Source organism: Triturus cristatus, chromosome 5_2 (assembly GCF_964204655.1).
Source record: "Triturus cristatus chromosome 5_2, aTriCri1.1, whole genome shotgun sequence".
In the NCBI taxonomy this organism is placed as follows: Eukaryota; Metazoa; Chordata; class Amphibia; order Caudata; family Salamandridae; genus Triturus; species Triturus cristatus.
This window is the reverse complement of record NC_140588.1, coordinates 10919851-10942552: the sequence shown is the minus strand read 5'-3', so window position 1 is coordinate 10942552 and position 22702 is coordinate 10919851. Positions and strand designations below refer to the sequence as shown.

The 22702-nt window shown below is 45.3% G+C and overlaps 1 protein-coding gene across 1 annotated transcript in view; it reads right to left on the bottom strand.

Moving 5' to 3' along the window:
• The window catches only part of DNAH5 (dynein axonemal heavy chain 5), a 5853083-nt gene that overhangs the window by 1079537 nt on the left and 4750844 nt on the right, over positions 1-22702 (bottom strand). Inside the window, exon 64 of the mRNA XM_085606747.1 lies at positions 9923-10078. Within this exon, the coding sequence (XP_085462873.1) occupies positions 9923-10078 (156 nt within the window). The remainder of the gene's footprint in view (positions 1-9922; positions 10079-22702) is intronic.

Here is a 22702-nt window from a genome sequence, read left to right as displayed (position 1 = left end):
CAGGCGCTCGGTTTGGCCGTCCGTTTGAGGGTGGTAGCTGGTGGACAGGGCGGTCTTAACATGCAGCGCAGTGCACCAAGTCTTCCAGAATTGCGCAGTAAACTGCGACCCCCGGTCCGACACGATCACCCCAGGTAATCCATGCAGTCGTACCACATTCTTTAGGAGTAGTGACGCCAATTCCCCGGCCGTAGGGACTCTCTTGCAGGGGATGAAGTGCCCCATTTTCGTCAAGTAATCCACCACCACCAGTATTGCCGTCATCCCCTGGTCTACCGGTAGGCCCACCACGAAGTCCAGTGATATGCTATCCCATGGTCTATCCGGGGTCGGAAGTGGATGTAAGAGCCCTTGGGTTCGGCCATGGTCGGCCTTCATGGTAGCACACGTAGGACACTCCTGTCCCCACCTCCTGACATCCACTCTCATGGTTGGCCACCAGAAATGCCGTCCCATGCTAGCCACCGTTTTTTCAAAGCCCAAATGACCTGCGCATGGAGAGTCATGGCACCAGATGAATGCTTGTTTCCTTAGCCTAGGCGTGGGTATCAATAGGCACCTGCCCTTCAGGGGTATCCCGTCCTTCAGCTGCCATTCTCTGTGACTGAGGAGCCACCTCCGCCATGCGAATGACCTGATCCCTCTCTTTATTCCCCTCAGGAAAGTATCCGGTTGTATAACCCCCAATACCATCCTCGGGGAAATGATGGAACGCTCGGTTGCAGGCAATGGTTCCTTAACTGCAGATTGACGGGACAGGGCGTCCGCCTTCCGGTTTTCCGTCCCCGGCCGATATGTGATGCGGAAGTTGAACCCCGCAAAGAAGATCATCCACCGCAGCTGCCTGGGAGAAAGGTGTCTTGTGGCCGTCATGAACTGTAGGTTCCGATGGTCCGTGTACACCGATACCACATGTCTTGCCCCCATCAACCAATGCCTCCATTCGGTGAAGGCGTCCTTGATTGCGAGAAGCTCCTTCTCCGCAATATGGTAGTTGCGTTCGGCGTCGTTGAGTTTGCGGGACATGTACGCAACGGGATGAAGCACCCCTGTGTCGTGGTTGCGTTGGGACAAGATAGCCCCCAGCGCCACATCCGATGCGTCCGCTTCCACCACGTAGGGGAGATCCGGATCGGGGTGAGCCAACACCGGCGCCTTACCAAAGGCGCTTTTCAGGGCCTCAAAGGCTTTGTTCGCTTCAGGGGACCAGACAAACTCCTTGGATTTCCTCAGTAGCTGTGTGATTGGGGCCACCACTCCTGAAAATCCATCTATAAACCGCCTGTAAAAGTTGGCGATGCCAATGAAACTTTGGACGTCCTTCACGCTTTGGGGCACCGGCCATTCTTTCACCGCCTTGATCTTTCGTTCTGCCATCTCCTGTCCCTCTGGACTCAGCATCACTCCGAGGAATTCCACGGATGTGACGTGGAAGTCACACTTGCTGAGTTTACAAAACAGCATGTTTTCCCTCAGCTTTTGGAGCACAGCTTTGACGTGGTGTACGTGCTCCTCCACACTGGACGAATAGATGAGGATGTCCTCGATATATACGACCACGTAGATATCCAACTCCTCTCTGAATACCTCATTCAAAAAGTACTGAAAGGCTGCCGGGGCGTTGCACAGACCGAACGGCATGACGAGGTACTCAAAAAGGCCGAACCTGGTCTTAAAGGCGGTCTTCCACTCGTCTCTGTCCCTCATGCGCACCAGATGGTATGCCCCTTTCAAATCCAACTTGGTGTAGATACGAGCTTTCTTGACCTGTTCCAGAAGTACACTGATGAGAGGCAAGGGGTACCGATTTTTTATGGTTATCGCATTCAATGCCCTAAAGTCCACACAGGCTCTCAGCTCCCCATTAGCCTTCGGGATGAAGAAGAGTGGCGAGGCGGCCGGAGACTTGGACGGGCGGATGAATCCTAGCTTGAGGAGTTTATCCAGGTACCCCCGGAGATGCACGTTTTCAGGCTCCGTCAGGGCATACAGCCTGCCGCTGGGAACGCTGGCCCCTGGCACCAGGTCGATCTGGCAGTCAAACTGTCTATGTGGTGGTAGCACTTCCGCCTTCACCTCATCAAATACATCCTCAAAACTTTGATAAGCCTGGGGGAGAGCCACATCTTTTTCTGCCGCTGTAGCCACCGTCTGACTCCCGCTCTCATCTGCGTCAAGGGATTCCGTTCTTATTCCACAATGCAGGATGCTAAACGGTGACGTCATTTCGATGCGATGTGTTGGCCAATCCACAAAGGGGTTGTGTTTCTGTAGCCACGGCAATCCCAATATGACGCCATATTGGGGCGCTCGGATGATGTTAAAATCGATTTGTTCCAAATGGTTCCTCCCATATCTCATCGGAAGGACCCCCGTGTGCTGTCCGATGGGCCCCGTCACCAATCGCCTTCCGTCTACCGCATAGACGTCTTCGGGTACTGCTTTGGGAAGAAGCACTAGCCCTAGCCTGCATGCCTCGTTGTGGTCCATAAACATGCCAGTGGCCCCTGAATCCACCATGGCCACAACGGGTATCCACTGGTCATGCACTCCCACGTGCACCGTGATAAACAGGTGTCGTTGTCCCTTAGTGACCGAGTTGGAAAGTGAAGGGATGGATGAGTGACTCCGAGATGCCCCTTCTCTGGTCTTGGAGTCCTCTAGTTTTCCGCCGGTATGTCCACCACGGCTGTTACCGACCGGTTGGCCCGATAACGTGACGTCTTCGGTTTGGCAGGGCATTCACGTACGTAGTGGCCTTTTTTGCCACAATATAGGCACAATCCTTGTTTACGGCGTGACCCTTTCTCCGTGGCTGTGAGGCTCGCTCGTATTGCGCTGATGTCCATGGGTTCTCCCTTGGATGCGGTGGAAGTTTCAGGACTTCCCACCGTCACATAGGATGGAAGGGATTTTCCTTTTCTCCCATGATCCCCCTTTCTTTCACTTAGCCTATGTTCCAGCCGTAATACCAGGTTGATAAGGCCCTCACATGTCTTGGGTTGAGGGTCAATATGAGCCACGGCGTCCTTGAGCTCATCGCACAGCCCTTGATGGAAGAGCGCCGTCTGTTTAGCAACAGGCCACTTGGTTTCCGCAACCAGCCTTCGAAACGCGTTGAGATACTGCACCAGGTCGTTGGATCCCTGTCTCAACTCAAGCATTTCACGGTCCGCCGTGTACGAGTCAGCCCTTCTGTCGAATACCTTCAAGAATTCCTCGCGAAAAGCACCCCAATCACATAAGAGGGGGTCGTCCCTGCTCACCAGAGGTACGGCCCATTGTGCCGCGTTTCCAGCCAAATAGGATATAAGGAAAGCCACACGAGCCTGACTCGTGGGGAACGCCTTTGGTTTGCACGATAAATGTAGCGCCACTTGTGTGAGGAATACCTGCACTGTGTTAGGATCCCCACTGTACCTCTCTGGTGTTGCCAAGGGGATGGCTACCGGCATTTCCACTACTACCGCAGGGGTCTGGTTCGTGAGGGAGGTGCTGGGCGTGAGCGAGTCCAATTGGATAGCATCCAGTCTGGCTTTTACATCGGCTGTTTCTTGCCTAGAGGCAGCCACTTCAACTTGCATGGCCGCTAAAGCAGCCAGCACATCATCAAGTGTTGCCATGTCTGTTATCGACCGGGAGACAGTTAGTGTTATTAAGGTCGGATATTTTGTAACGCCCTGAACGTCTCAGGATCGTTTAACAGACACGACAATGAGGACGCAACCACTTGTGAAGGGTTAGTTCTTTTAATGAAGGCAAATAAAATACAAAGAACAAACAAAAGTTATAGTCACTGGAATCCTCCAGGCTAAGTACGTTACCAGCCCACATCATGGATGGTCCTAACCGTCCTCTGCATATACGCCGATCCCGGCGTATGCCAACAGAGGGCAGAAATGAAATGGCCGACAATGCCAATCGGTAGGCTGTGAGGGGCACGAAGAGTGTTGGGGAGAATCGAGGAGTCAGGGAAACACCCAGCCGGGGTCTCTACCTGAAGGGAGCAGCCGCTCAACCTCTTCCTCAGACTGCACCGGGACGCGGAGTCACCTCCTGGTGATGCGTCACCGATACCCCAATCACAAGCAAGAAGACTGAACCGAGAGCAGCCGCTCGATCGATCCTGTGGACTTTCGAGTCTGTAACGCGGCAAACACCTCCTGGTGTGCGTTACAGCTGGCAGTCCCTGTGTCTCTGGTCGGGCTGGGAGTTACGACTCCAACCAGCAAAAGCGCCACTGCGCTTGGACTCAGCCGAGTCAAAAAGCGAAGCTCAATGGTTGACCGGTAGAGCTTCCGGGTCCTTCACAGGTGACGATGGGGCAAGACACGGCCCAGGGAGTAACGACTCGACCTACCTCCGTTCTTGCCTTACTGGAGCACCACTCCGGAACACTGCTCTTCACGAAGCAGGTACGTCGGTGTAAACACAATATCCGACAGCCTTGTACCTCCCGGTTCCTCCCTTTATAGGGCGTGTTTTCCTTGAGTTATGTAACAGCTCTCCTGTTTACATAAGGGCGTGTTTCCCTTGAGTTATGTAACAGCTCTCCTGTTTACATAAGGGCGTGTTTCCCTTGAGTTATGTAACAGCTCTCCTGTTTACATAAGGGCTTGTTTCCCTTGAGTTATGTAACAGCTCTCCTGTTTACATAAGGGCGTGTTTCCCTTGTATGACAGGAATTCTTGACACCACACCTGTTATATGAAATAACACTCCAAATGGATGGGGAATAACCCAGAAAAATTAAAGGTCTCTTTTGAGAGGACCTGATTTATGGCTATCACATCCTTCTGACTCAAAAAGACTTGCCACCTGAAATTGTCTTGGAGTGCCCAAAGGGAGAAAGAGTTATTTTACCGGCTTTTTCCGACCTCGTTCCAGTATCACTAAAACATTCATACACACAGGAGTGGGCGGCAGCACTTGCTCCTGCATTATATCGCAACCATGTAGGGTGGGATACTGAGTCACCTCACCATGTAATCCCAGTAAAAACAACTCCAACTCCACAGAGACAGTACCCAATATAACAAGAAGTGAAAAAACAAGTCAGGGAGATCTTAGATCAACTTGTACACCAAGGTATTATAGAGAATTGCACCTCTTCAATGAATAATCTTTTGTTTCCCATAATGAAGCCTGACAATTCATACCATCTAGTTTTAGACTACAGACATTTGAATACATACACAAATACATTTGCTGTACAGAATGCACACAGTGCTGCATTAATCAATAACATTTTGGGGAAAACATACAAAACAACAGTAGATATCTCAAATGGATTTTTCTGCCAAAATATAGTGCCTGAAAACAGATATTTGACAGCATTTTCAGCCTTCAGCTCTCAGGGTTAATTCTGTCGAGTGCCCCAAGGGTATGAGAATAGCCCCGGGTTGTTCTCAGCTGGGGTAACAGAGTTACTTCAAAATTTTGATGAGGAGCAGGCCTGGGAGTAGTTCGCTCAGTTTTGCTACGTGGAACTCCATGAAGTTACAAAAAAACTCAGTGGAGTTTCGCAAGTGGCGGAGTGCAGTGCGAACTGCTGTTTGTGCTGGTCTTCCTGCCACTCGGGTAGAAATTCTACCTGAGCTGCAGCTCGCGCTCGCAAACTTACCTTTCGCGATCACCAACGGGAAAAAACTCCTCTGCACTACACAAAGCGGAGTTTTCTGCACTTTGTGAGCTCCGCTGAGTGCGGAGTGCAAAAAACTCTGCAAACTCCACGAACGTAGCTGAGTTGACCGCCCAGGCCTAATGAGGAGGCATTGTCCTATGTAGATGATATTTATCTGACGGAGGATGATTTATTGGATCATTTGACCAGGGTGAGCAACATCATTTTGGGATTCACCTCTGAGGGCTACAAATTCAACTTTAAAAAATCATCCTATTTTTGGGATACAAGTTATCAAGTGAAGGAAAAAGCTGTGTAGCAAACTTTTTAGACAAATGCGCACTGCTCCAACCTCCAAAAACTCAGAAAAATTTACAATCCATGTTGGGATTCCTAAATTTTGACAGAACATAAGTTTTGGATTATGCAGAAATAGTAAAGCCTTTCTATGATCTAATCAGACCAGATTTTTCAATTAGCTATTGGACACAGGAACACACGGATATTCTTCGTTCCTTATAAGGTGGCATGATAGCTTCCAAACACCAACACACACGTGTAAATACCACAAATCTGCTGATCCGTGTACTTGCTGGGTCAATCAGGGTACACTTACCTAACCTTCAATGAAGGCAAAAAGGTACCCACAGCATACAAATCACACTTGTACACAAACGCTGAAATGCTTTTTGCTTCTAGAGAAAAAATTCTGACAGCAGTACAGACTGCAGTAGTGAGAGAAAGAGCACTGGCTCAGGGGAAACAAATAATTGTCGTAACTCCAGTACCGGCCTTAGAGGCGGTTACAAAGGCAAGCGTTCCTAACGCCAAAGCACTACATCCACGATGGATACAATGGGCTAATCCTCTCACTGCAACAGATGTAGACTACACATTTGATTCTACATTAAAAACACAAGCATTCCTGCAATACGAACAAGAATATCCTCTCCAGAGTGAAATAATGCCTCTAGATCAGTATGAATACATTATTTACACTGACGGTTCTGCTCAGCCTGCCATAGGAAGTAAACAGCAATACAGCACAGTTTGTGCAATTGTAAAAGGATGTATGCAGGAAGGCAAGTTCCATCCTAGCAGTACGAAGGCGCAGTCTCTTGGAGACTGCATGGCACAGCTGCAGAATTAAAAGCCCTATTACTGACACTAATACCAACGGATTGGGAATTCCCCACACTTATAGTGTGCGATTTGTTTTACTGTGTCCAGTCTTACAATACATTTCTTAACTACTGGGGTCCGAATGGGTTTAAAGACTCAAAAAGTTGCACAATAAAGCACATATTGCTATGGGAAAAAGTGGCAGAGCTGAAAAAAGACTTGCTAAGAGCTCACGTGATACACACGTTGAATCATCAATGTGATGGCGTTCACGTTGAAGGGAATTCATTGGCTGATAAAGTCAACAAGGCAACAGTGCGAACTGCTGCTGTCGCTGCAATCACTCGTTCTAGAGCACGAATAGACAAACAGATAATGGTAGCTGTCATTGCTTCAAGCAAAAACAGCTCAGCCTTGCCAAAAGGCTTTCCACTGAAGTACTCCTTCAAGTTAGATGCAAAAAATATACTGTATGCTCAAATTCCAGGAGTGGGGGATAGAGTAATACCAAACATGGATACCATATTAGGTTTAATTCTAGCTACACATGAGGGTCTGGGTTCTGAACACTCAGCAGGAGCCCTCCGAAAGGAGGTACTTGGTAACGAAACCTCATACATTATCTCATCATGAACAGAGAGATCTGTCCTATGTGAACATTACAACAATTCCCGTTCCTGACAGAATAGTTTGGGACAGAGTTTCATATGATGTATTTGATCCCACTGAAATTTTTAAAATACCACATGTATTTAAAATTTCTTTAAATATCATCATCTCCAGTACATACTCTGATGATTGGGATTTTGAAACTGTGAATAGTATGCTGTCTAATTTAGAACTGCCTGCAACATTTTCAAAAAATTAAATGGTTGATGATTCATCTGATTTTGACATCATGTGTTGTTACCAACACTATGGTCATCATTTTCTTCATAAAACAAGTGCACCACGTAATGTTTTCACATACCACCAAGGAGAACATTGCCCAACACCACCGAAAGGTAATTCACAAACATTTGCACAAAAGTTTGTTTATATTTATGGGTTTACTACATCTGATCCACACTCTTAATATTTATTATAAGCTTGCACCTACATCAGCACAGAAAAGTATGCTTACTAACACAAAACAGATATACTCTACATCCTTTATTGCCCAACTGTCTGCACAGGGTTTCGACTTATGGAAAGACACTATAGACATAAAATCAGTCTGGAGTATTAAGGAATGGCAGGTTCAGGGAACTGAGGCACTATTTAGAGCATGCCTCAAACCACAACAGATTATTTTCCTGAACGACACTGTGCAACAGACTTCCTGTCTTGGGTTAGCCAAGATTAAGGACTTGAACACACCTTGTATTCCCTCACTTTCTCACTTGGAGGGATGACAAAACTATACAGAAAATGGTGAGGGTACACTAGATGACATCATGCATCGTGTTTCATACAATTCAACAGATCTCAATTTGGAAGAGATGGTTTGTTTTGCCTATCGACACAAATAGATGTCAGTCAAGATTCAGGGGTACCACCGAAGTGTTTAGTATCCATGAGCCTGACTTACAATATGTACAAAGAGAACATCCGAGGGTGGTGACATCATACAGTGTCGGGAAGTTATGCCTCGATTGGCCAAGAACCTCAACATTGTCACAGGTGAAACACTTGTCCTTACTCTAAGAACACATGGATCTTAGGGATTTTTTGCTAGGTCCCCTAAAGCCATGTCAGAAACGCTTCCTATACGCTGTTTATAACGTAACTTGGAAAATCTCTCAACGAGAAGCTGCAGCAAGACTGCGTGAAATTGACAGAGTTAACTTAGAAAAGGCTTTGGCTGAGGTTGACAATGGTATGACCACACTGACATCCAGGATTTATTCACTGGGCAACATTGTATCTTCTGCTATAGATATAATGGAACAGGATCTGTCCATCTTACAACAAGGACCTTTTACCTAGTTAGGTGCTGCATAAATGTTCTGTGGTTTTCCCAGAAAACTAGCCTCATTTCTTACGCTTGAGGATTCTCAGAATCACAGCAGGATTACCATCTTCTGCTTAATAACTATGTATAAGGGTCATCCCTTCCATCATCCTCGGCCGACATGACAGAGCAAGGTAGAACCACTAAAGGTACCTTTTGGGTATATAAACACCAAATCTTTGCTGGGGTAGGCAAAGGAGAAAGACTTACATGCTGACACACTGACGCAAGACGCTGAGGTCCTTTATTCTCTCACACCAGGTAATGGGGTTGTCTTCATCCTAGGTGGATTCTTGGCTCAACACCTACAAACATGCTAGGTACATTTAGGTACATCTAGTTAGGGTTGAATTGTAGGAGTACACATTATTATTGCCATGTATTACATACCTGCCTATGTTAATTGTTTTAGCACTATGGTAGAAATCTACCATACATTTACTCTGTTGGTGCTTATAATCATTTATATCTGTTTCTGTCTTATCGTTGTTTCAGCACGCCTATTTTACACTAGAATTATGCTGGTTCAATAAATGCTTATTGAAATGTCCTGTGCATCTCTCTGAGACAAAGTGAGCACGAGTAACTGAACGAAACGTACTGTACTGTTTACACGATACCTGATGGGACAGGGTTGTCATGTTCGATAGTCCCCAGAAACTATTCCCTCCTTAGTAATAGGAGTTTACAATAGCACTGTGAGCTTGCTAGATATACAGGTGAACATACCCGGTGGTGATGTCCGGAATCAGTCTGGACACCAATCCCACAGTTTATGTTGTCGAAACGCGCAGATCCTATATAGATTTATAGGAACTACATGACACTTGCTTCGAATCTAAGATGCACAACTGAGAAGAAACTACAATAAAGCTGTTTATCTTGCAGGGTTTGTGTGATAGCAGGGAGGAAATAGGAACGTAATGGTCCAAGTATGGTCATCTGTCATAAAAGATGTTTATACCATGTTTAAACATCATTTGCCTGGGGATCCTTGTTGATTTACATGTTTCTTCAATAATATTGCGGATATTTTTTAACCCCGCTCCAGCTTCATTTAAAATGGAAATTAATATTAAACTACAGAGACCCTTGATAGACAGTAACGTGAGATATAAACATCTGACAGTGTTTGTTTGTGCTGTCTACATTACACTAGATTCTTGTGTTTAGTGAATTTCTACCTTGAAGGTGGAACCTGTTTTAATAAAGTTTTTCTCCAACACATTATCCAGGGCTGGATCAAGTTCCTCCCCGACATCTTCTATCAGCAGAGGTCTTCCCAGAGAAAGGCTATCTTCCAGGTGGTTTCTGAAGTACTTGTGGTTGATGGATGTGATCTAGAAACACAAGCACAAAAATATTAATTACGGAAATGCATATTAATAAAGTGTAATACTTTTTTTGTCCCAGTGACTTTCAATTTGCTTTACAATACAGCCCGCATCCTCCAAGATGGATTTGATAAGAGAGAGCTGAAATCAGTTTAGGCCATGTGTAGGCATGTAGCCAGAAGGAATGTACATTATAGAAGTTGTAAAACGCTTGTATCTTACCACAACAGTTATAGGTAACAAATCCACAGTAGAAGCTAGAAACAGAAAACACTTTCTGCAAGTCGGTATGTTTGCTTATTTTCTACAGTGCCAAATAACTCACCTTGTATCCACCATAGACCGCCATCTATACACATTTGCTGTTTAATAATAATTTTGATTCACATCCTTTTTGATACATCTGGGCCAGTGATCTGTTTATAAAATGTATGGTGGAACTATGGAGATTTTGAAGTAGGTATAGCAGCTTCATAAAGCCAGGTAATGAAATGGGATAAATGCTACTGCTGTTATTTTAAACTGTGTATGTAATGTAAGAGGGCAGCTAGTGCAGTCCATAGACAGTCTATAGGGCTGGATTGCATATATTTGATCTCTTGTCGTGCACTTGTGCACCAACATTTCCAACAAATGACTAGAGACAAAAAGAGGATATTTGCAGTCACTGACCAGTGTTGAGTTTGTATTCTAAAAAATTTACGCACCCCACCAGAAATGGATGGAGCTGCAAGTAATGTTCAAATCTAAGACAGAACTTAACTCTTAACATATCCTAAGGTTCTGTCATCCTTATGCATTTTTTGCACAAGAATCCAACTATAGAAAGAATATACTTAAGCTACCCAGGGCACTACATACTAGGGTACTATATCATTCAAAATTGGGGGAGCGTAAAAAAGGGCAAACCACCAGAATAATATACCATCTTAATCAGAGTCTTATCACATGCAAGACTTAGTGCTCCATTAAAAATCGGATGCTAGCTTTTCGTCACTTTTATTGCACATTCTCACTGATACTCTGCCATTCCCTATAAGAGGATTGGCCTGCTTTTGTTAAAGGTGGAAAAAACATCTCTCCCCACCAGGTTGCAAATTGTCCCTGGGGTTGTCCATGGGTGTGCCTAAGGGTGTTCTTGAGGGGTTTACTAATTTGGACCACTTCTTGGTTGTTAATCAGGTTTGACATCCCTTCTATGCCTATGCCTCTAGAGTGAGGGCAAACAGGCAAAGTATTGTAAGAGTTGTTTTCCTGAATATTAAACACATCATAACCCTAACCTAGGTTGTGTTCACAATTGTCCACGATCTTTCACTAAAGTCACAAACTAAAACATGTTAACTGTTGTTCTTCTTTTAATTCTAAATAAAGAATTGGAAGACTCACACTAATAAACAGAGAATTCTTCACAGTGACTTTCCTCCCTCTGTACCTAAACAAGGACATTCCAATTGTCCCAGGCTATTGCTATACTCTGAAACAATCAAATTGCTTAAATAAACTGAGAGAACATCTGCAGACCCAATGTAGTACTAGCATGAGAGAAACTACAAATGTATTCAGTAGTAAAATGCTTCTTCTTGCTTATTTCTTTTTGGTGCATATCTTGAGAACAGTGCCCTCATGTATAAAGTTTGAATGTCTTTGTCTAAAGTCTTATTAAAGGACGTATAGATTTCTATGAGGAAAAGACACTTTTCTCCCACCTTAGGAAGGCAAATGTAAGCCGGATTTTACTTAGAACTGTACTGAGTTTCCTGTAATCTGCCTATTAATTCTTTCTATGAAGTTTTGAAACTGCAAAGCTTGTCTGTCATTCTTACAAGAACGACTATCACCTGCTACTGACATTTATCTATACAGAAATTGACGGCTTCAGTCAGGGAGCACCAAAGTCCATATCTGTACTATACCACTCCCGGTCCTAGTCGTTGTCGTGCCCCATGAGTTGAACTTTAGGACAGCTTTGAACGTTAACAGATCTGGTAGTAGAGGTGATGGTTCTGATTGGAGCCGACCCACATTGGCTGTAGAACCAAATTCTGCACCTTCATGGTCCAGACGTTTTACTCCCAAGATTCAAATTGACCCTGTCCTAACCTGATCCTGGTGCCGGAGAAGACGAGGTTGCTAGAGAAAAAAAGACAAGGTGAGTATCAATAGAGATCGCGTGTAAACTGCAGGAAAAGTAGTTGTGGAACAGTGCTTCTTCAGAGTTGTAGTAGGTGTATTGTGGTGAAATACAGTGAACAGGTTTTGAGAACAGCTATTATGTGGTTTGATTGCTGCACCTGTGAGAAGAATCATTATTGTAATTTTTATGATATTCTTGAATTTGTGAAAGGGGCGAATGTTGGAGTTGTTGCAAGCATATGGTACAGAGCTAAAGAGAGGTACCTCAAGTTAGAACACTGAATTGTTGAACTTACCTGCTTGGTGTGATGTGGGGCACTATCAGTTTTACCAAGATAGAGGAATAACCTTGTAAGAACGTACTAAGAGAGCTTGGTGGAAATTAGCTACTTAGTGCATGGGGAGCTACATTTGAGGGAGTTGAAGACTCATTTGACAGAATTGATCGAAAACATTAGGGAATGGAGTGTTACTGAGAAATTTAGAGAGTTGTAGTCCATGGAAGCAGTAAAGAGAAGGGTTCAGGGAGAATGAAGAAGGAACTGTAGGAGATGTAGCAAAGAAATATCCCTTGCAGGAAGTGCAGATAGGAGCTTTTTGACTCGTCCTCTGGTTGCGTTCAGATCTGTTTCATTTCACAAACTAGCTTCCAAAGCTAGAGAAAATCCTGATAAGTGATATACCCAGATACAACAGATAGGGCTCATTCTCAAAAGTAATTCAAACTTTAAGACTTTCGGTATTCAAAAAAGGCATTTAGGAGTAGTAAAGTTAGGATTCCTAACTTTACTACTCCTAAACTGAGACAAAATCCTAACTTTACGACTTTTGGTAATCACAAAAGGCATTTAGGAGTAGTAAAATTAGGATTCCTAACTTTACTACTCCTAAACTGAGACAAAATCCTAACTTTACGACTTTCGGTATTCACAAAGGGAATTTAGGAGTAGTAAAGTTAGGATTACTCCTAAATGCTCTTTGTGAATACCGAAAGTCGTAAAGTTAGGATTTTGTCTCAGATTACTTTTGTGAATCTGGCCCATTGTGTCTATCTCTAAAAGCAAAATAGGAGAGGATGGAATATGTGAAGGATGCCAGTGACATTTGGGTATCCGGAAAGGGAAAAACAGTTCTCCCTGGTTCCCTTCTGCCTGCCATGGTGTGGCACATGCGTGGTCCGACTCACATGGGCAGAGACGGGATGGTGTCCACTTTCCGATCATACTGGTACAACCCAAATTTAAGATCAATGGCAGAGAATTTTAGTCAGCACTGTCATCTGCCAGAAGCTAAATGTGGGCAAGTGAGTTGCTGTGTCCATGAGTCACATTGGAAGGTAAGATGATCCCTTTAGCTGTCTCAAAATACACGTTGCGGATATGCCCTGATGTAACACATTGACATATATCCTCATCATCGTGTGTCTGTTCTTAAGAAAGGTCGAGGCATATACCACCAGGAGATGTGACAGTCACCAAACTATTGCTGTGGGAGTTGATAAAGCAATTTGGGATGCCAGTTCATCTTGAATCGGATCAAGGAACTCACTTTAAAAGTGAGATAATACAGTTACTGTGTACAGCCATAGAGATTGACCAGAGATTCCACTGCAGATACAGACCTGAGGCATAAGGCATCGTCACAAAAGCCTTTGCCTCTACATCCCCAAATAACCTGTCACTCTTCCTTTGGTACTGAATATTCAAAGTACACCTTGAAAGAGAACTAGATTGTCACCTCATGAGGTGCTGATGGGCAAAAGTATGCAACTTCCTTTTGTTCCTGCGGGTGTTCTTGTGAATATCACAGATGACCTGGTCCTCGAGTACTGCAAGGGATTGTCTGATGTGGTGTGTTCTATCTCTCATCAGGTCAACACCACTACCCCAGCAGTCAGAGGCTATCCAGGGCACAATCTGAACCCTGGTGACTGGATCTACATCATGAAACACGTCCGGAAATCATGTTTGGAGGACTGCTGGTGAGGACCCTACCAGGTGATCCTGGTCACTGACACTGCTGTCAAGTGCGCTGGTCTGCTGAACTGGATTCATGTCTCCCATACCATGAGAGCAAGGCACGAAGAGGAAGAAGCAGAGCTAACATCCGCTAATTCCTTGAGTCACCCTAGGTTTGAGGTGTCTGAGGCATCGGAAGAACAGGAAGACCAGGCTGAGGGTCCACAGTCACCCTCCGATGAGCATCACTTGGAGCAAGAGGTTGATGAGTGCAGTTGTCCCGGTGACCACTGTGAAACTGACCACTGGATTCTGAATATGCATTCACCAGGACAGTGGAAATTCGTGGCAGGCTGAGAGTTATCTGCCACAGAAAACCTCACAAGAAACAGGAGGTGGCTGGGCAAGGAAGCTCCACCTCCGACAGCAAGTCTGCCTCATAAGAGCCAGAGATCTCAAGTGCCGCCAAAGGTCAAGTCCTAGCTGAAGACAGTTAGCCAAAAGCTAGAGCCACCAAAAGAGACTGTTGACACCTAAGTAGAGACCAGAGATGATTAGGGAAGATAGTGAGTTAGTTGAACAAGAACACATTGACCAGATTGACATTATGGATGAAAGCCAGTACTCAAACTGTACCAAGCAACCCAAATGAGAGAGAAAGATCAATTAGAAGTATTCAGGTCCAGAATGGACATACCTTACCAAAGTCTCAAGTTTGACTCTGACGTCTACTTAACTGACATTGACGAGCCTCCAAGAGCCTATTCACGCTGGCTATTTATAACCATTGGAAGGACGAGTAGAGAGTTAGGGTAATGGTCAGATGACAATGGCTCCTTTAGGCCTCCAGTTGACCCTATAAAAGGAAGCCCAGTAGCTTTCAAGATTTTATGGTATAGACGATAGGATAGTACTTGGAGGACTAACCCTTTTATCTGAGATTCCCTTTATTTGATTTAGATTAACATGGTGTAGCAAAGCATTGCTTGTAAGCTTGACAGTTGCCATTTCTGTTTCCATTTTTTTTTATTTATATTTTTTTATTGAGGAAGTAAAATTGCAGCAGCAGGTTGCATAAATACAGTACGAAAGGCAAATTTCATTAATTATCTATAAATAAATAAATACACATATTCAAAAGATCGAGATGGAGTGGAAAAAGGACATACACAAAATAATTCACACCCAAAGTTATAAAAAACCTAGCGGCTTATTTAAACAAGGATACCCAAGTTGCAAACGGCTCCCAGATCCTTTTTTCTTTAGCCCCTTCCCTTTTGCCTTTTCATTCATAGAGTGATGTCTCTAGATTTTATATATGCAAACAATGCCCCTTCTGTTGTTGAAAGGACAGGGGCAGGGGGTCACGCCATGCTGAAGCTGCACATAGCCTAAAAACTGACATAGCAATAAAATGTATGCCTTCCCCAACCCCATTATCTGATTCACCTGTCCCCCAATAACATAAACTGAGGTGAAAGGGATATGTTAACTTTTAGTACATCGCCCAAAAAACCTGCTATTTAGGACAAATGTGAAAAACATGTGGACCAGATCTGCACCGGATGCCTGATATCTAAAACATCTCACCCCATTGGGCAATTTTTGCTGGTGTTATATATAGGTCAAAACGTGTTTTATAATGTTGTACTTGTAAATTTTCTGAACACAAAATTGACCCTCCCAACTCGATTGATTTTGGAAAGCCAGAGTCCGACCGCTCTAGCCTCTGCTGTCACTTCACTTCATGCTTGTCCATGTTGTACGGGACCACCTTTAGCAAACTGCCATATAATTGCGAGATGGGTGGACTTGTACCATTTGTTAATATTTCCATTAGGGGAATCTGTTTAAAGCCTGCCACGCCACTCACCTACCTCAAAAGAAAATCCCTCAGCTGTAGCTATTTTAAAAAATCCAGAGGGCCAATGTTGAATCTACCCCTGACAACTTCAAATGATGTGCTATGATCCCCAGCCAAGAGTTACCCGATTCTACCATAACCCCCTCTTTCTCACCAAGCTAAACAGTCATCCTGAAAGATCCTAGGGAACTGATCGTTCCTGGGCAGAGGAGTGTACCTGCTGTATCTACCCACCCCCAGTGTTTTGCGAAGACATGACCAGTTCAGAGAGGCAGTGATCAGGGTCTTAAATTGAGTTCATTTGAAGTAACTCGGCTCAAAAAATTCAGCAAACAGCCGCCAGCGGTTGCCCCAATCAGAAGTTCAAAAATTGAAGGGAAATACCCTGTTGCATTTTCCACCCTAGCTTTGTTGTTAAATAAAGGACCATAATATTGAAGCACTGCTGCTAAGTAGTATATTTGAAAATGGAGAGCCCCCAACCCCCCCGTTCTCTGGGTAGGCACAAAAAATATTAGCCCTTCTGGTCCTCCTATAAGACCAGATAAATCTAGCCACCAATCTATCCATTAGTTTCAACCAATCATTATGTATCTCTAAGGGTATTGTGCGAAAACATATAATAAACTTCGGCACCACGATCATCTTAACAAGGTTGCACCTCCCCATTATTAAGAGTTTAAGGTAATCCCAGCGACTAAAACCCTTCTTGACTTTTTCCAAAATAGAGGATACGTTTACATTGACTATAGTATCTACCCTTGCTCTGATATTTACTCCCAAATATATTACTTCATCGACAATCCTGCTATCAGTGACTGAAGTAAATCTGTTTATCAGGACCAAAGTTTTAGCTCTGTTTAACGAGAACCCTGATTGATTCCCACATTCTTCAGCTATCACTTCCACAGATCGCAGAGCCCTGTCAGGATAAGCTGTAATTATTGCCACTGCCACACCGTCAGCATAGGCCAGCATCTTAGTGGCCCAGCCCTGGAGGGTAACAGGGAGGATGTATGGGGAGGCTTCCAACCACCAAAGAAAGGGATCTATGTACAGTGTAAATAACAAAGCCCTGTCTCGTTCCCTTTTCAATCGAGAAAGGCTCCGATTCACCCTCATGACTTGGAGACGAGCACTGTGGTTAAAATACATTACCCGCATTGCATTAATGAAGGATGTCCCCAGACCATTAGCCTCCATAATCGTCCAGAAATAGTCCCACGAAACTCTGTTGAAAGCCTTCTCTGCATCGAGCATGGCGGCCCCCATCGGCTTCGCAAGGACCTCAATGGCATCAAATAGCAAGATCACTCGCCGCACATGATCCACAGTTCCCCTCCCCTGGATGAAGCCATGCTGCCGTGCTGAGACAAGACGTTGTATTACATTGCTTAGCCGACTTGCAGAGATCTTTGAATATAGCTTAATATAGCTATTAAAAAGGGTAATTGGCCTATAATAGCCCAGAGCTGTGGAATCCTTGCCTTTCTTTAAAAAAAATAACAATATTAGGCATACCCAAGGAGCCTGGCGGTAGTGCCCCCTGTCTTATTTCATTAAACAATCTCAGCATTTCCTTATGGGTTTCCTTATAAAAACCTTATAGAACGCTAAAGGAATATTGTCTGCTCCTGTAGCTTTACCTGATGGGAGAGCTTGGAGAGCTACCTGAATCTCCAATCCAATCCAATCCAATCCAAAAATTCTTTATTTCGGTCATATAGACCATAAAAGACACAATAGAAACATTACAGACAGTAAAACATTATTAAAATACATTTGAATAAAAACAACTCTCCCAGCAAGGAATAAGTTAAAATTACATTTAGAAGATTCTTTAAAAAGTTCAAGGAGCTTCAGACAATTTTTTCCTTCTAATCAACCAAATGGCCATAAGAAATTTGGAAACAGCAAACACAATGTGGCCCAGGGTACTAGTTTTCAAAATCCTGTATGCTTGTGCATACTCTCTGAATCCCAGGTTCTTACAGATTGGCGCTATCCAATATTTTCTGGGCCTTTGGTATGCAAGGCACACAAACAAAATATGGGGGTCATCTTCCACATGGTTGTTACAGCAGGGACATATTTTGTCGCCCCCATTTGACCACTTCGAAGTGTATGAATTAATAGGTAGTGTGCTATACCTCCACTGGACATACAATTTCCTTGCCAGGATGGGAAAGATAAAATCCATAAAAGGTTCGAAAACGTAAGAATTTTTGGATTCTAAAAATTGCAAGGTTAAAATGCCACTATTTTGAGCAGCCGTCAAATGTGCAAGGGACCTGGCTTTATAGATTTGTGCCAGAGCCTTGCGCGAGATTGCACGGCAGCCTTGTGCAGGGTCCTCCCACAGAACACAGAGATTAATGGCAGACAGTTCGTTTTCCACGAAGGTGAGCCAGGGGATTTTACCGCTAGAGTTTAAGCTCATGACATGGGTAAGATCCTCCCTATAATGATGGAGTTCGTCCGTAGACCAGAGCCTGTCCCAGAACTTCACTGGCTTTGACGCAAGCTCCTCTGCGATAGGGGGGAGACCCATGTCCATTCTCAAAGGCTGGAGTGGCGTGGCACTTGGAAGGGCTAGAAGGCGCCTTAGAAAGCTATTTTCCACTATTGATAGGCCCTTCACCGTTTTATGTCCCCATAGCTCACTGCCATACATGGCCGCTGCCTTGGCCTGGGTCTTATAGGTTTCAAGGGCCGGGCTTATGGGCTTGAAGGAAGATGTGTTAGCCACTTTCAGGATTGCACCCGAGAGTTGGGATAGTTTAGCCTTGGATCGTACTATCTGTCGGTCCCATGCCAAGTTTTCCTGCAATGTAACCCCCAGATATGTGAAGGTGGACACCCTCTCAAGGCTAGCGGTCCCCAGGGTAGGATTAGGCCTAGTTTTAGTTGGTGGGTTAAAGATCATAAACTTGGTCTTTTCTGTATTCACCTCCAACCCATGCTGGTGGCAGAAGAGACCAAAACCATCCAGGATCCTCTGGATCCCCATTGACGATTTTGAAAGGAGGAGGGTATCATCGGCGAACATGATTGCCGGTACCCTCCTACCTGCCAAACAGGGGGCGTCGTTGTCCTTGACGTTTTCCAGATGTGAGATGACATTATTGATGAATAAACAAAACAGGGTCGGTGCCAAGACACAACCCTGCCTCACACCTCGACACACAGGAAACCTGGATGAGAGTCTACCATCCTTCCCACACCTAACTTGCGCATAGTTGTTCTCATGCAGCCTGACCAAGATGTTAAGTAGCTGGGGGGGAATACCTAACTTTTCCAACACCTCCCAGAGTTTCCTGCGCGGGACTAGGTCAAAGGCTGACCTCAGATCCACGAAGACCATGTACAATCTCCCACCCTCGATCCTCACCGTCTTCCAGTAGAGGAGAACTAGGCGGAAGATCTGGTCCATGGTCGATGTGTTTCTCCTGAAGCCAGCCTGCAAGGGACTCAAGATGTCATTTTCCTCGACCCAGTCTAATAGGTGATTCAGAATGAGGCGCGCAAAAAGCTTTTGGGGAACATCTATCAGGCTGATAGGCCTGTAATTTGCAGGACTCAAGGGGGACCCTTTCTTATAAATCGGAACTATTTCAGCCCCTAACCAGGAGAAAGGGATCGCCATACCTCCCAAGATGGCATTGAAAAGGACTAGAAAGTACGGGGCCCAAATGTCAGGGTGATATCTGAACAAATCACCGGGTAACTTGTCCAGCCCCGGTGCCTTCCCCAGCGAAAGCCCTCCAGTGCCAGCTTCACCTCCCCCAAAGAAAATTCCAAGGCCACATCTGGCAGGCAGGGGGACTCTACCATCATCCCCTCCGGCCAGAGAGTGGATTCTTGATATAGAGACCCAAAATGAGCCTCCCAGACAGAGGGGGCAATATTGGGTTCTACTGCAGACAACAAATCCCCTGTTCCATTGTTTACAAGAGCCCAAAATTTTCTAAAATCTTTAGATTTGAGGGCTCCAGACAGGTCATGCCAGTGATTCCAATCCCACTCTGCCCTTGCGTTGGCCAGTGCTGCCTTGTACTCCCTCCTAAGGGCAGCGATCTTCACCTTATCACTACCATCTTTAATTGCAGAAAGAAGCTCAGACTTAGTTTTCCTACAAATGGAGGTGTACCAAGTCGGAGCACGAGTCTTTTTCCTTCTAATAGGCAGGGCCGGGTTGAAGACATCTACGAAGTCCCTTACTAGGGCCTGGTGAATACCAGATAGTCTCTCATTATAATCTGCGGGTCTAGGTTGGTTGATGAGGGCGTCCACCTCCTGGAACCTAGGGAGTGCTATACCATAGAGGTTTGTTAAAGCTTCTTCTTTCTCAACTATCTTCCCCCATTTCACTCGACGCCTGCTTGTGGTGAGTAATATGTCTCCCTGATCGGTTGCAAGATCGGTAGTTGGCGTCCCTAAGGCAGGGGCTGGGTGCTGGATCTCCAAGGAAAGGGCATTATGGTCACTGTCTATCCTCGGAATCACTCTAAAATCTAAAACTTTAGGCCACAGGGAAATATCTATAAAAATGTAGTCCAGCCTTGACTCATGGCCCTTTTTGTTGAAGGTGCACACCGAAGGAGTGTCAGAAGGGGTGCGCCCATTACACGCCCTTAGTGCAAAATTCAGGGTGAGAGAAGTAAGTTGTACTGCCAACGGAGACCAAGCTTTGGGGTGAGGTGATGAAGAAGGAGGGACTCCCCAGTGGTCATCCTCGGCAGTAAAAGCACCCTCCATTAGGCCCTCCAGGGGTTCAAAGTGGCAATTAAAATCTCCTCCCATCACTATTTTCAGGTTGCCTGTCAATTGCCCTAGAAAAGATGAGAGATCAGCCAGAGTGGGAGATTCTTTGCCCACAGCGACAGGTCGAGAGTAGACATTAACAATAGCCCACGTGCTTTTGTCAGGCCAACTGAGGAGCACACACTGTGTGTCCGGTGAAAGTGTATCCATACCAACCACCTGACACCCAATGTGGCTCGCCACCCAAATTGCCAAACCTCCCGAGGGTCTCCCTCTCCCATTCGATCTTGCCGGGATTTCAAAAATGTCATATCCCCTCCTAACCTGAGGCGCCCTGGCCCATGTCTCTTGAAAGAGGAGTATGTCACCTTTGCTAACCAAAGTTTCCCACTCTGGGGTATTCACCTTACTGGAGATGCCAGCTACATTCCAGGACAGAATGGTCAAACCTGGGCCTTGGAATTGGGGACCAACTTCACTAAGTGCAGACGGGATATCAAATGCAGGATTACCCAAGTCACCCAAGCCAATGGTAATGGGCGGCCGAATGGGTAATTCAGCGAGCTCCACCAATTGCGTTGCAGCAGCAGATAATGTATTTGGTGGATCCTCATCTAACGCTTGAGTGCTTCCCAATGTGGTCCCTCCGTCTTTTGCAGGGGCCAGGGACCTTTTTTTATTTACGGGAACGGATGTACCTTCCCCCCTGAATGAAGACCCATAGGCAGAAATTATCGGGTGTTGCGGAATGACCCCCCTTATTGGTCAATCTACTAGGTCCAGACAGGAGAATCTATTCTGAAGGACAAGATTACCATGGACAGGCAGTGAATTATACTTGGGTCTGTACCGTGAACCATCTACGGCAAAGCCCACTCTAGTCCAACTCTGTTCCCTCCCCACTCCTAAATTGGAAACATTTAGATAGAAATGCGAGAGAGACACTACGTCTATGTTGGATTTATCCGGCCTTACCAACCAGTTGCAAATGTACGGAGCAACTAGTGGGCTTTTAAAGCTAATTATGATACAGTCCCCTGCCCTATTTTTGGGGGTAGTTCCAATCCATGGGATCCTTCTGACCATCAGCACATCACCTTTGATATTAGAAGGGAGGGGCCTATTAATATTCAGCCAGCTAATTACTTTATTACGAAGTGAGTCCTGTGGCTCTCTGATGCCACCAGTGAGCTCAGGAACTCCCACCATAATCGCTGTATAAGGCACAGCCTCGGGGGGCAAATTAACCGCCCTACGTCTACTATTAGGACTCATGGGGCGGTCAGTATAATCATTATTGGCTCGCCCCCCACTCGTTGGGAGGGATGGTGTTGGTTGTTTAGATCTTCTAGGTGCCGGAACAGGGGGCCTAGACAGTTGTAAAGGGAGCAATGGGGGAGCATGGCTACTTGTAACACTATCTTGTGCCCCAACCGGGACCTGTATGCTTGTTCCAGCAGTAGACGGTCCAAACCCTGCAGAATCCAGGGGAGCCGTCTGTGCACCTGGACCCAACCCCCTGCTAGGACTGATCCTATTATGTGCATCTTCTAAAGCCTTAAGTCTATCAACTATGGAATCCAATTTTGCAGACAGAGGCTCCAACATGCTCCTAAGGATATCCCTAAAAGAGCCAATCAGAGCCTCTGCTGCATTTGGAGGATTTCCTCCGAATACAAACGGGCCAGAACACCCAGGTACCACTTTGACTAATGGCGGATCTGAATGATCACAGACAATTCCTGGGGAGATAACCACGGGAGAAGCCGGAATGGCAGAGCTAGCATCTAATATTGGGTTGATTTTATCTACTTTGGCCCTTTTTGCCCCTCTTAGTTTCCTTAACCTTTTCCTTTTTGAAGGGTGGTAGACTCTCCTGCCTACGGGATCAGTTGGCGCTGCAACCTG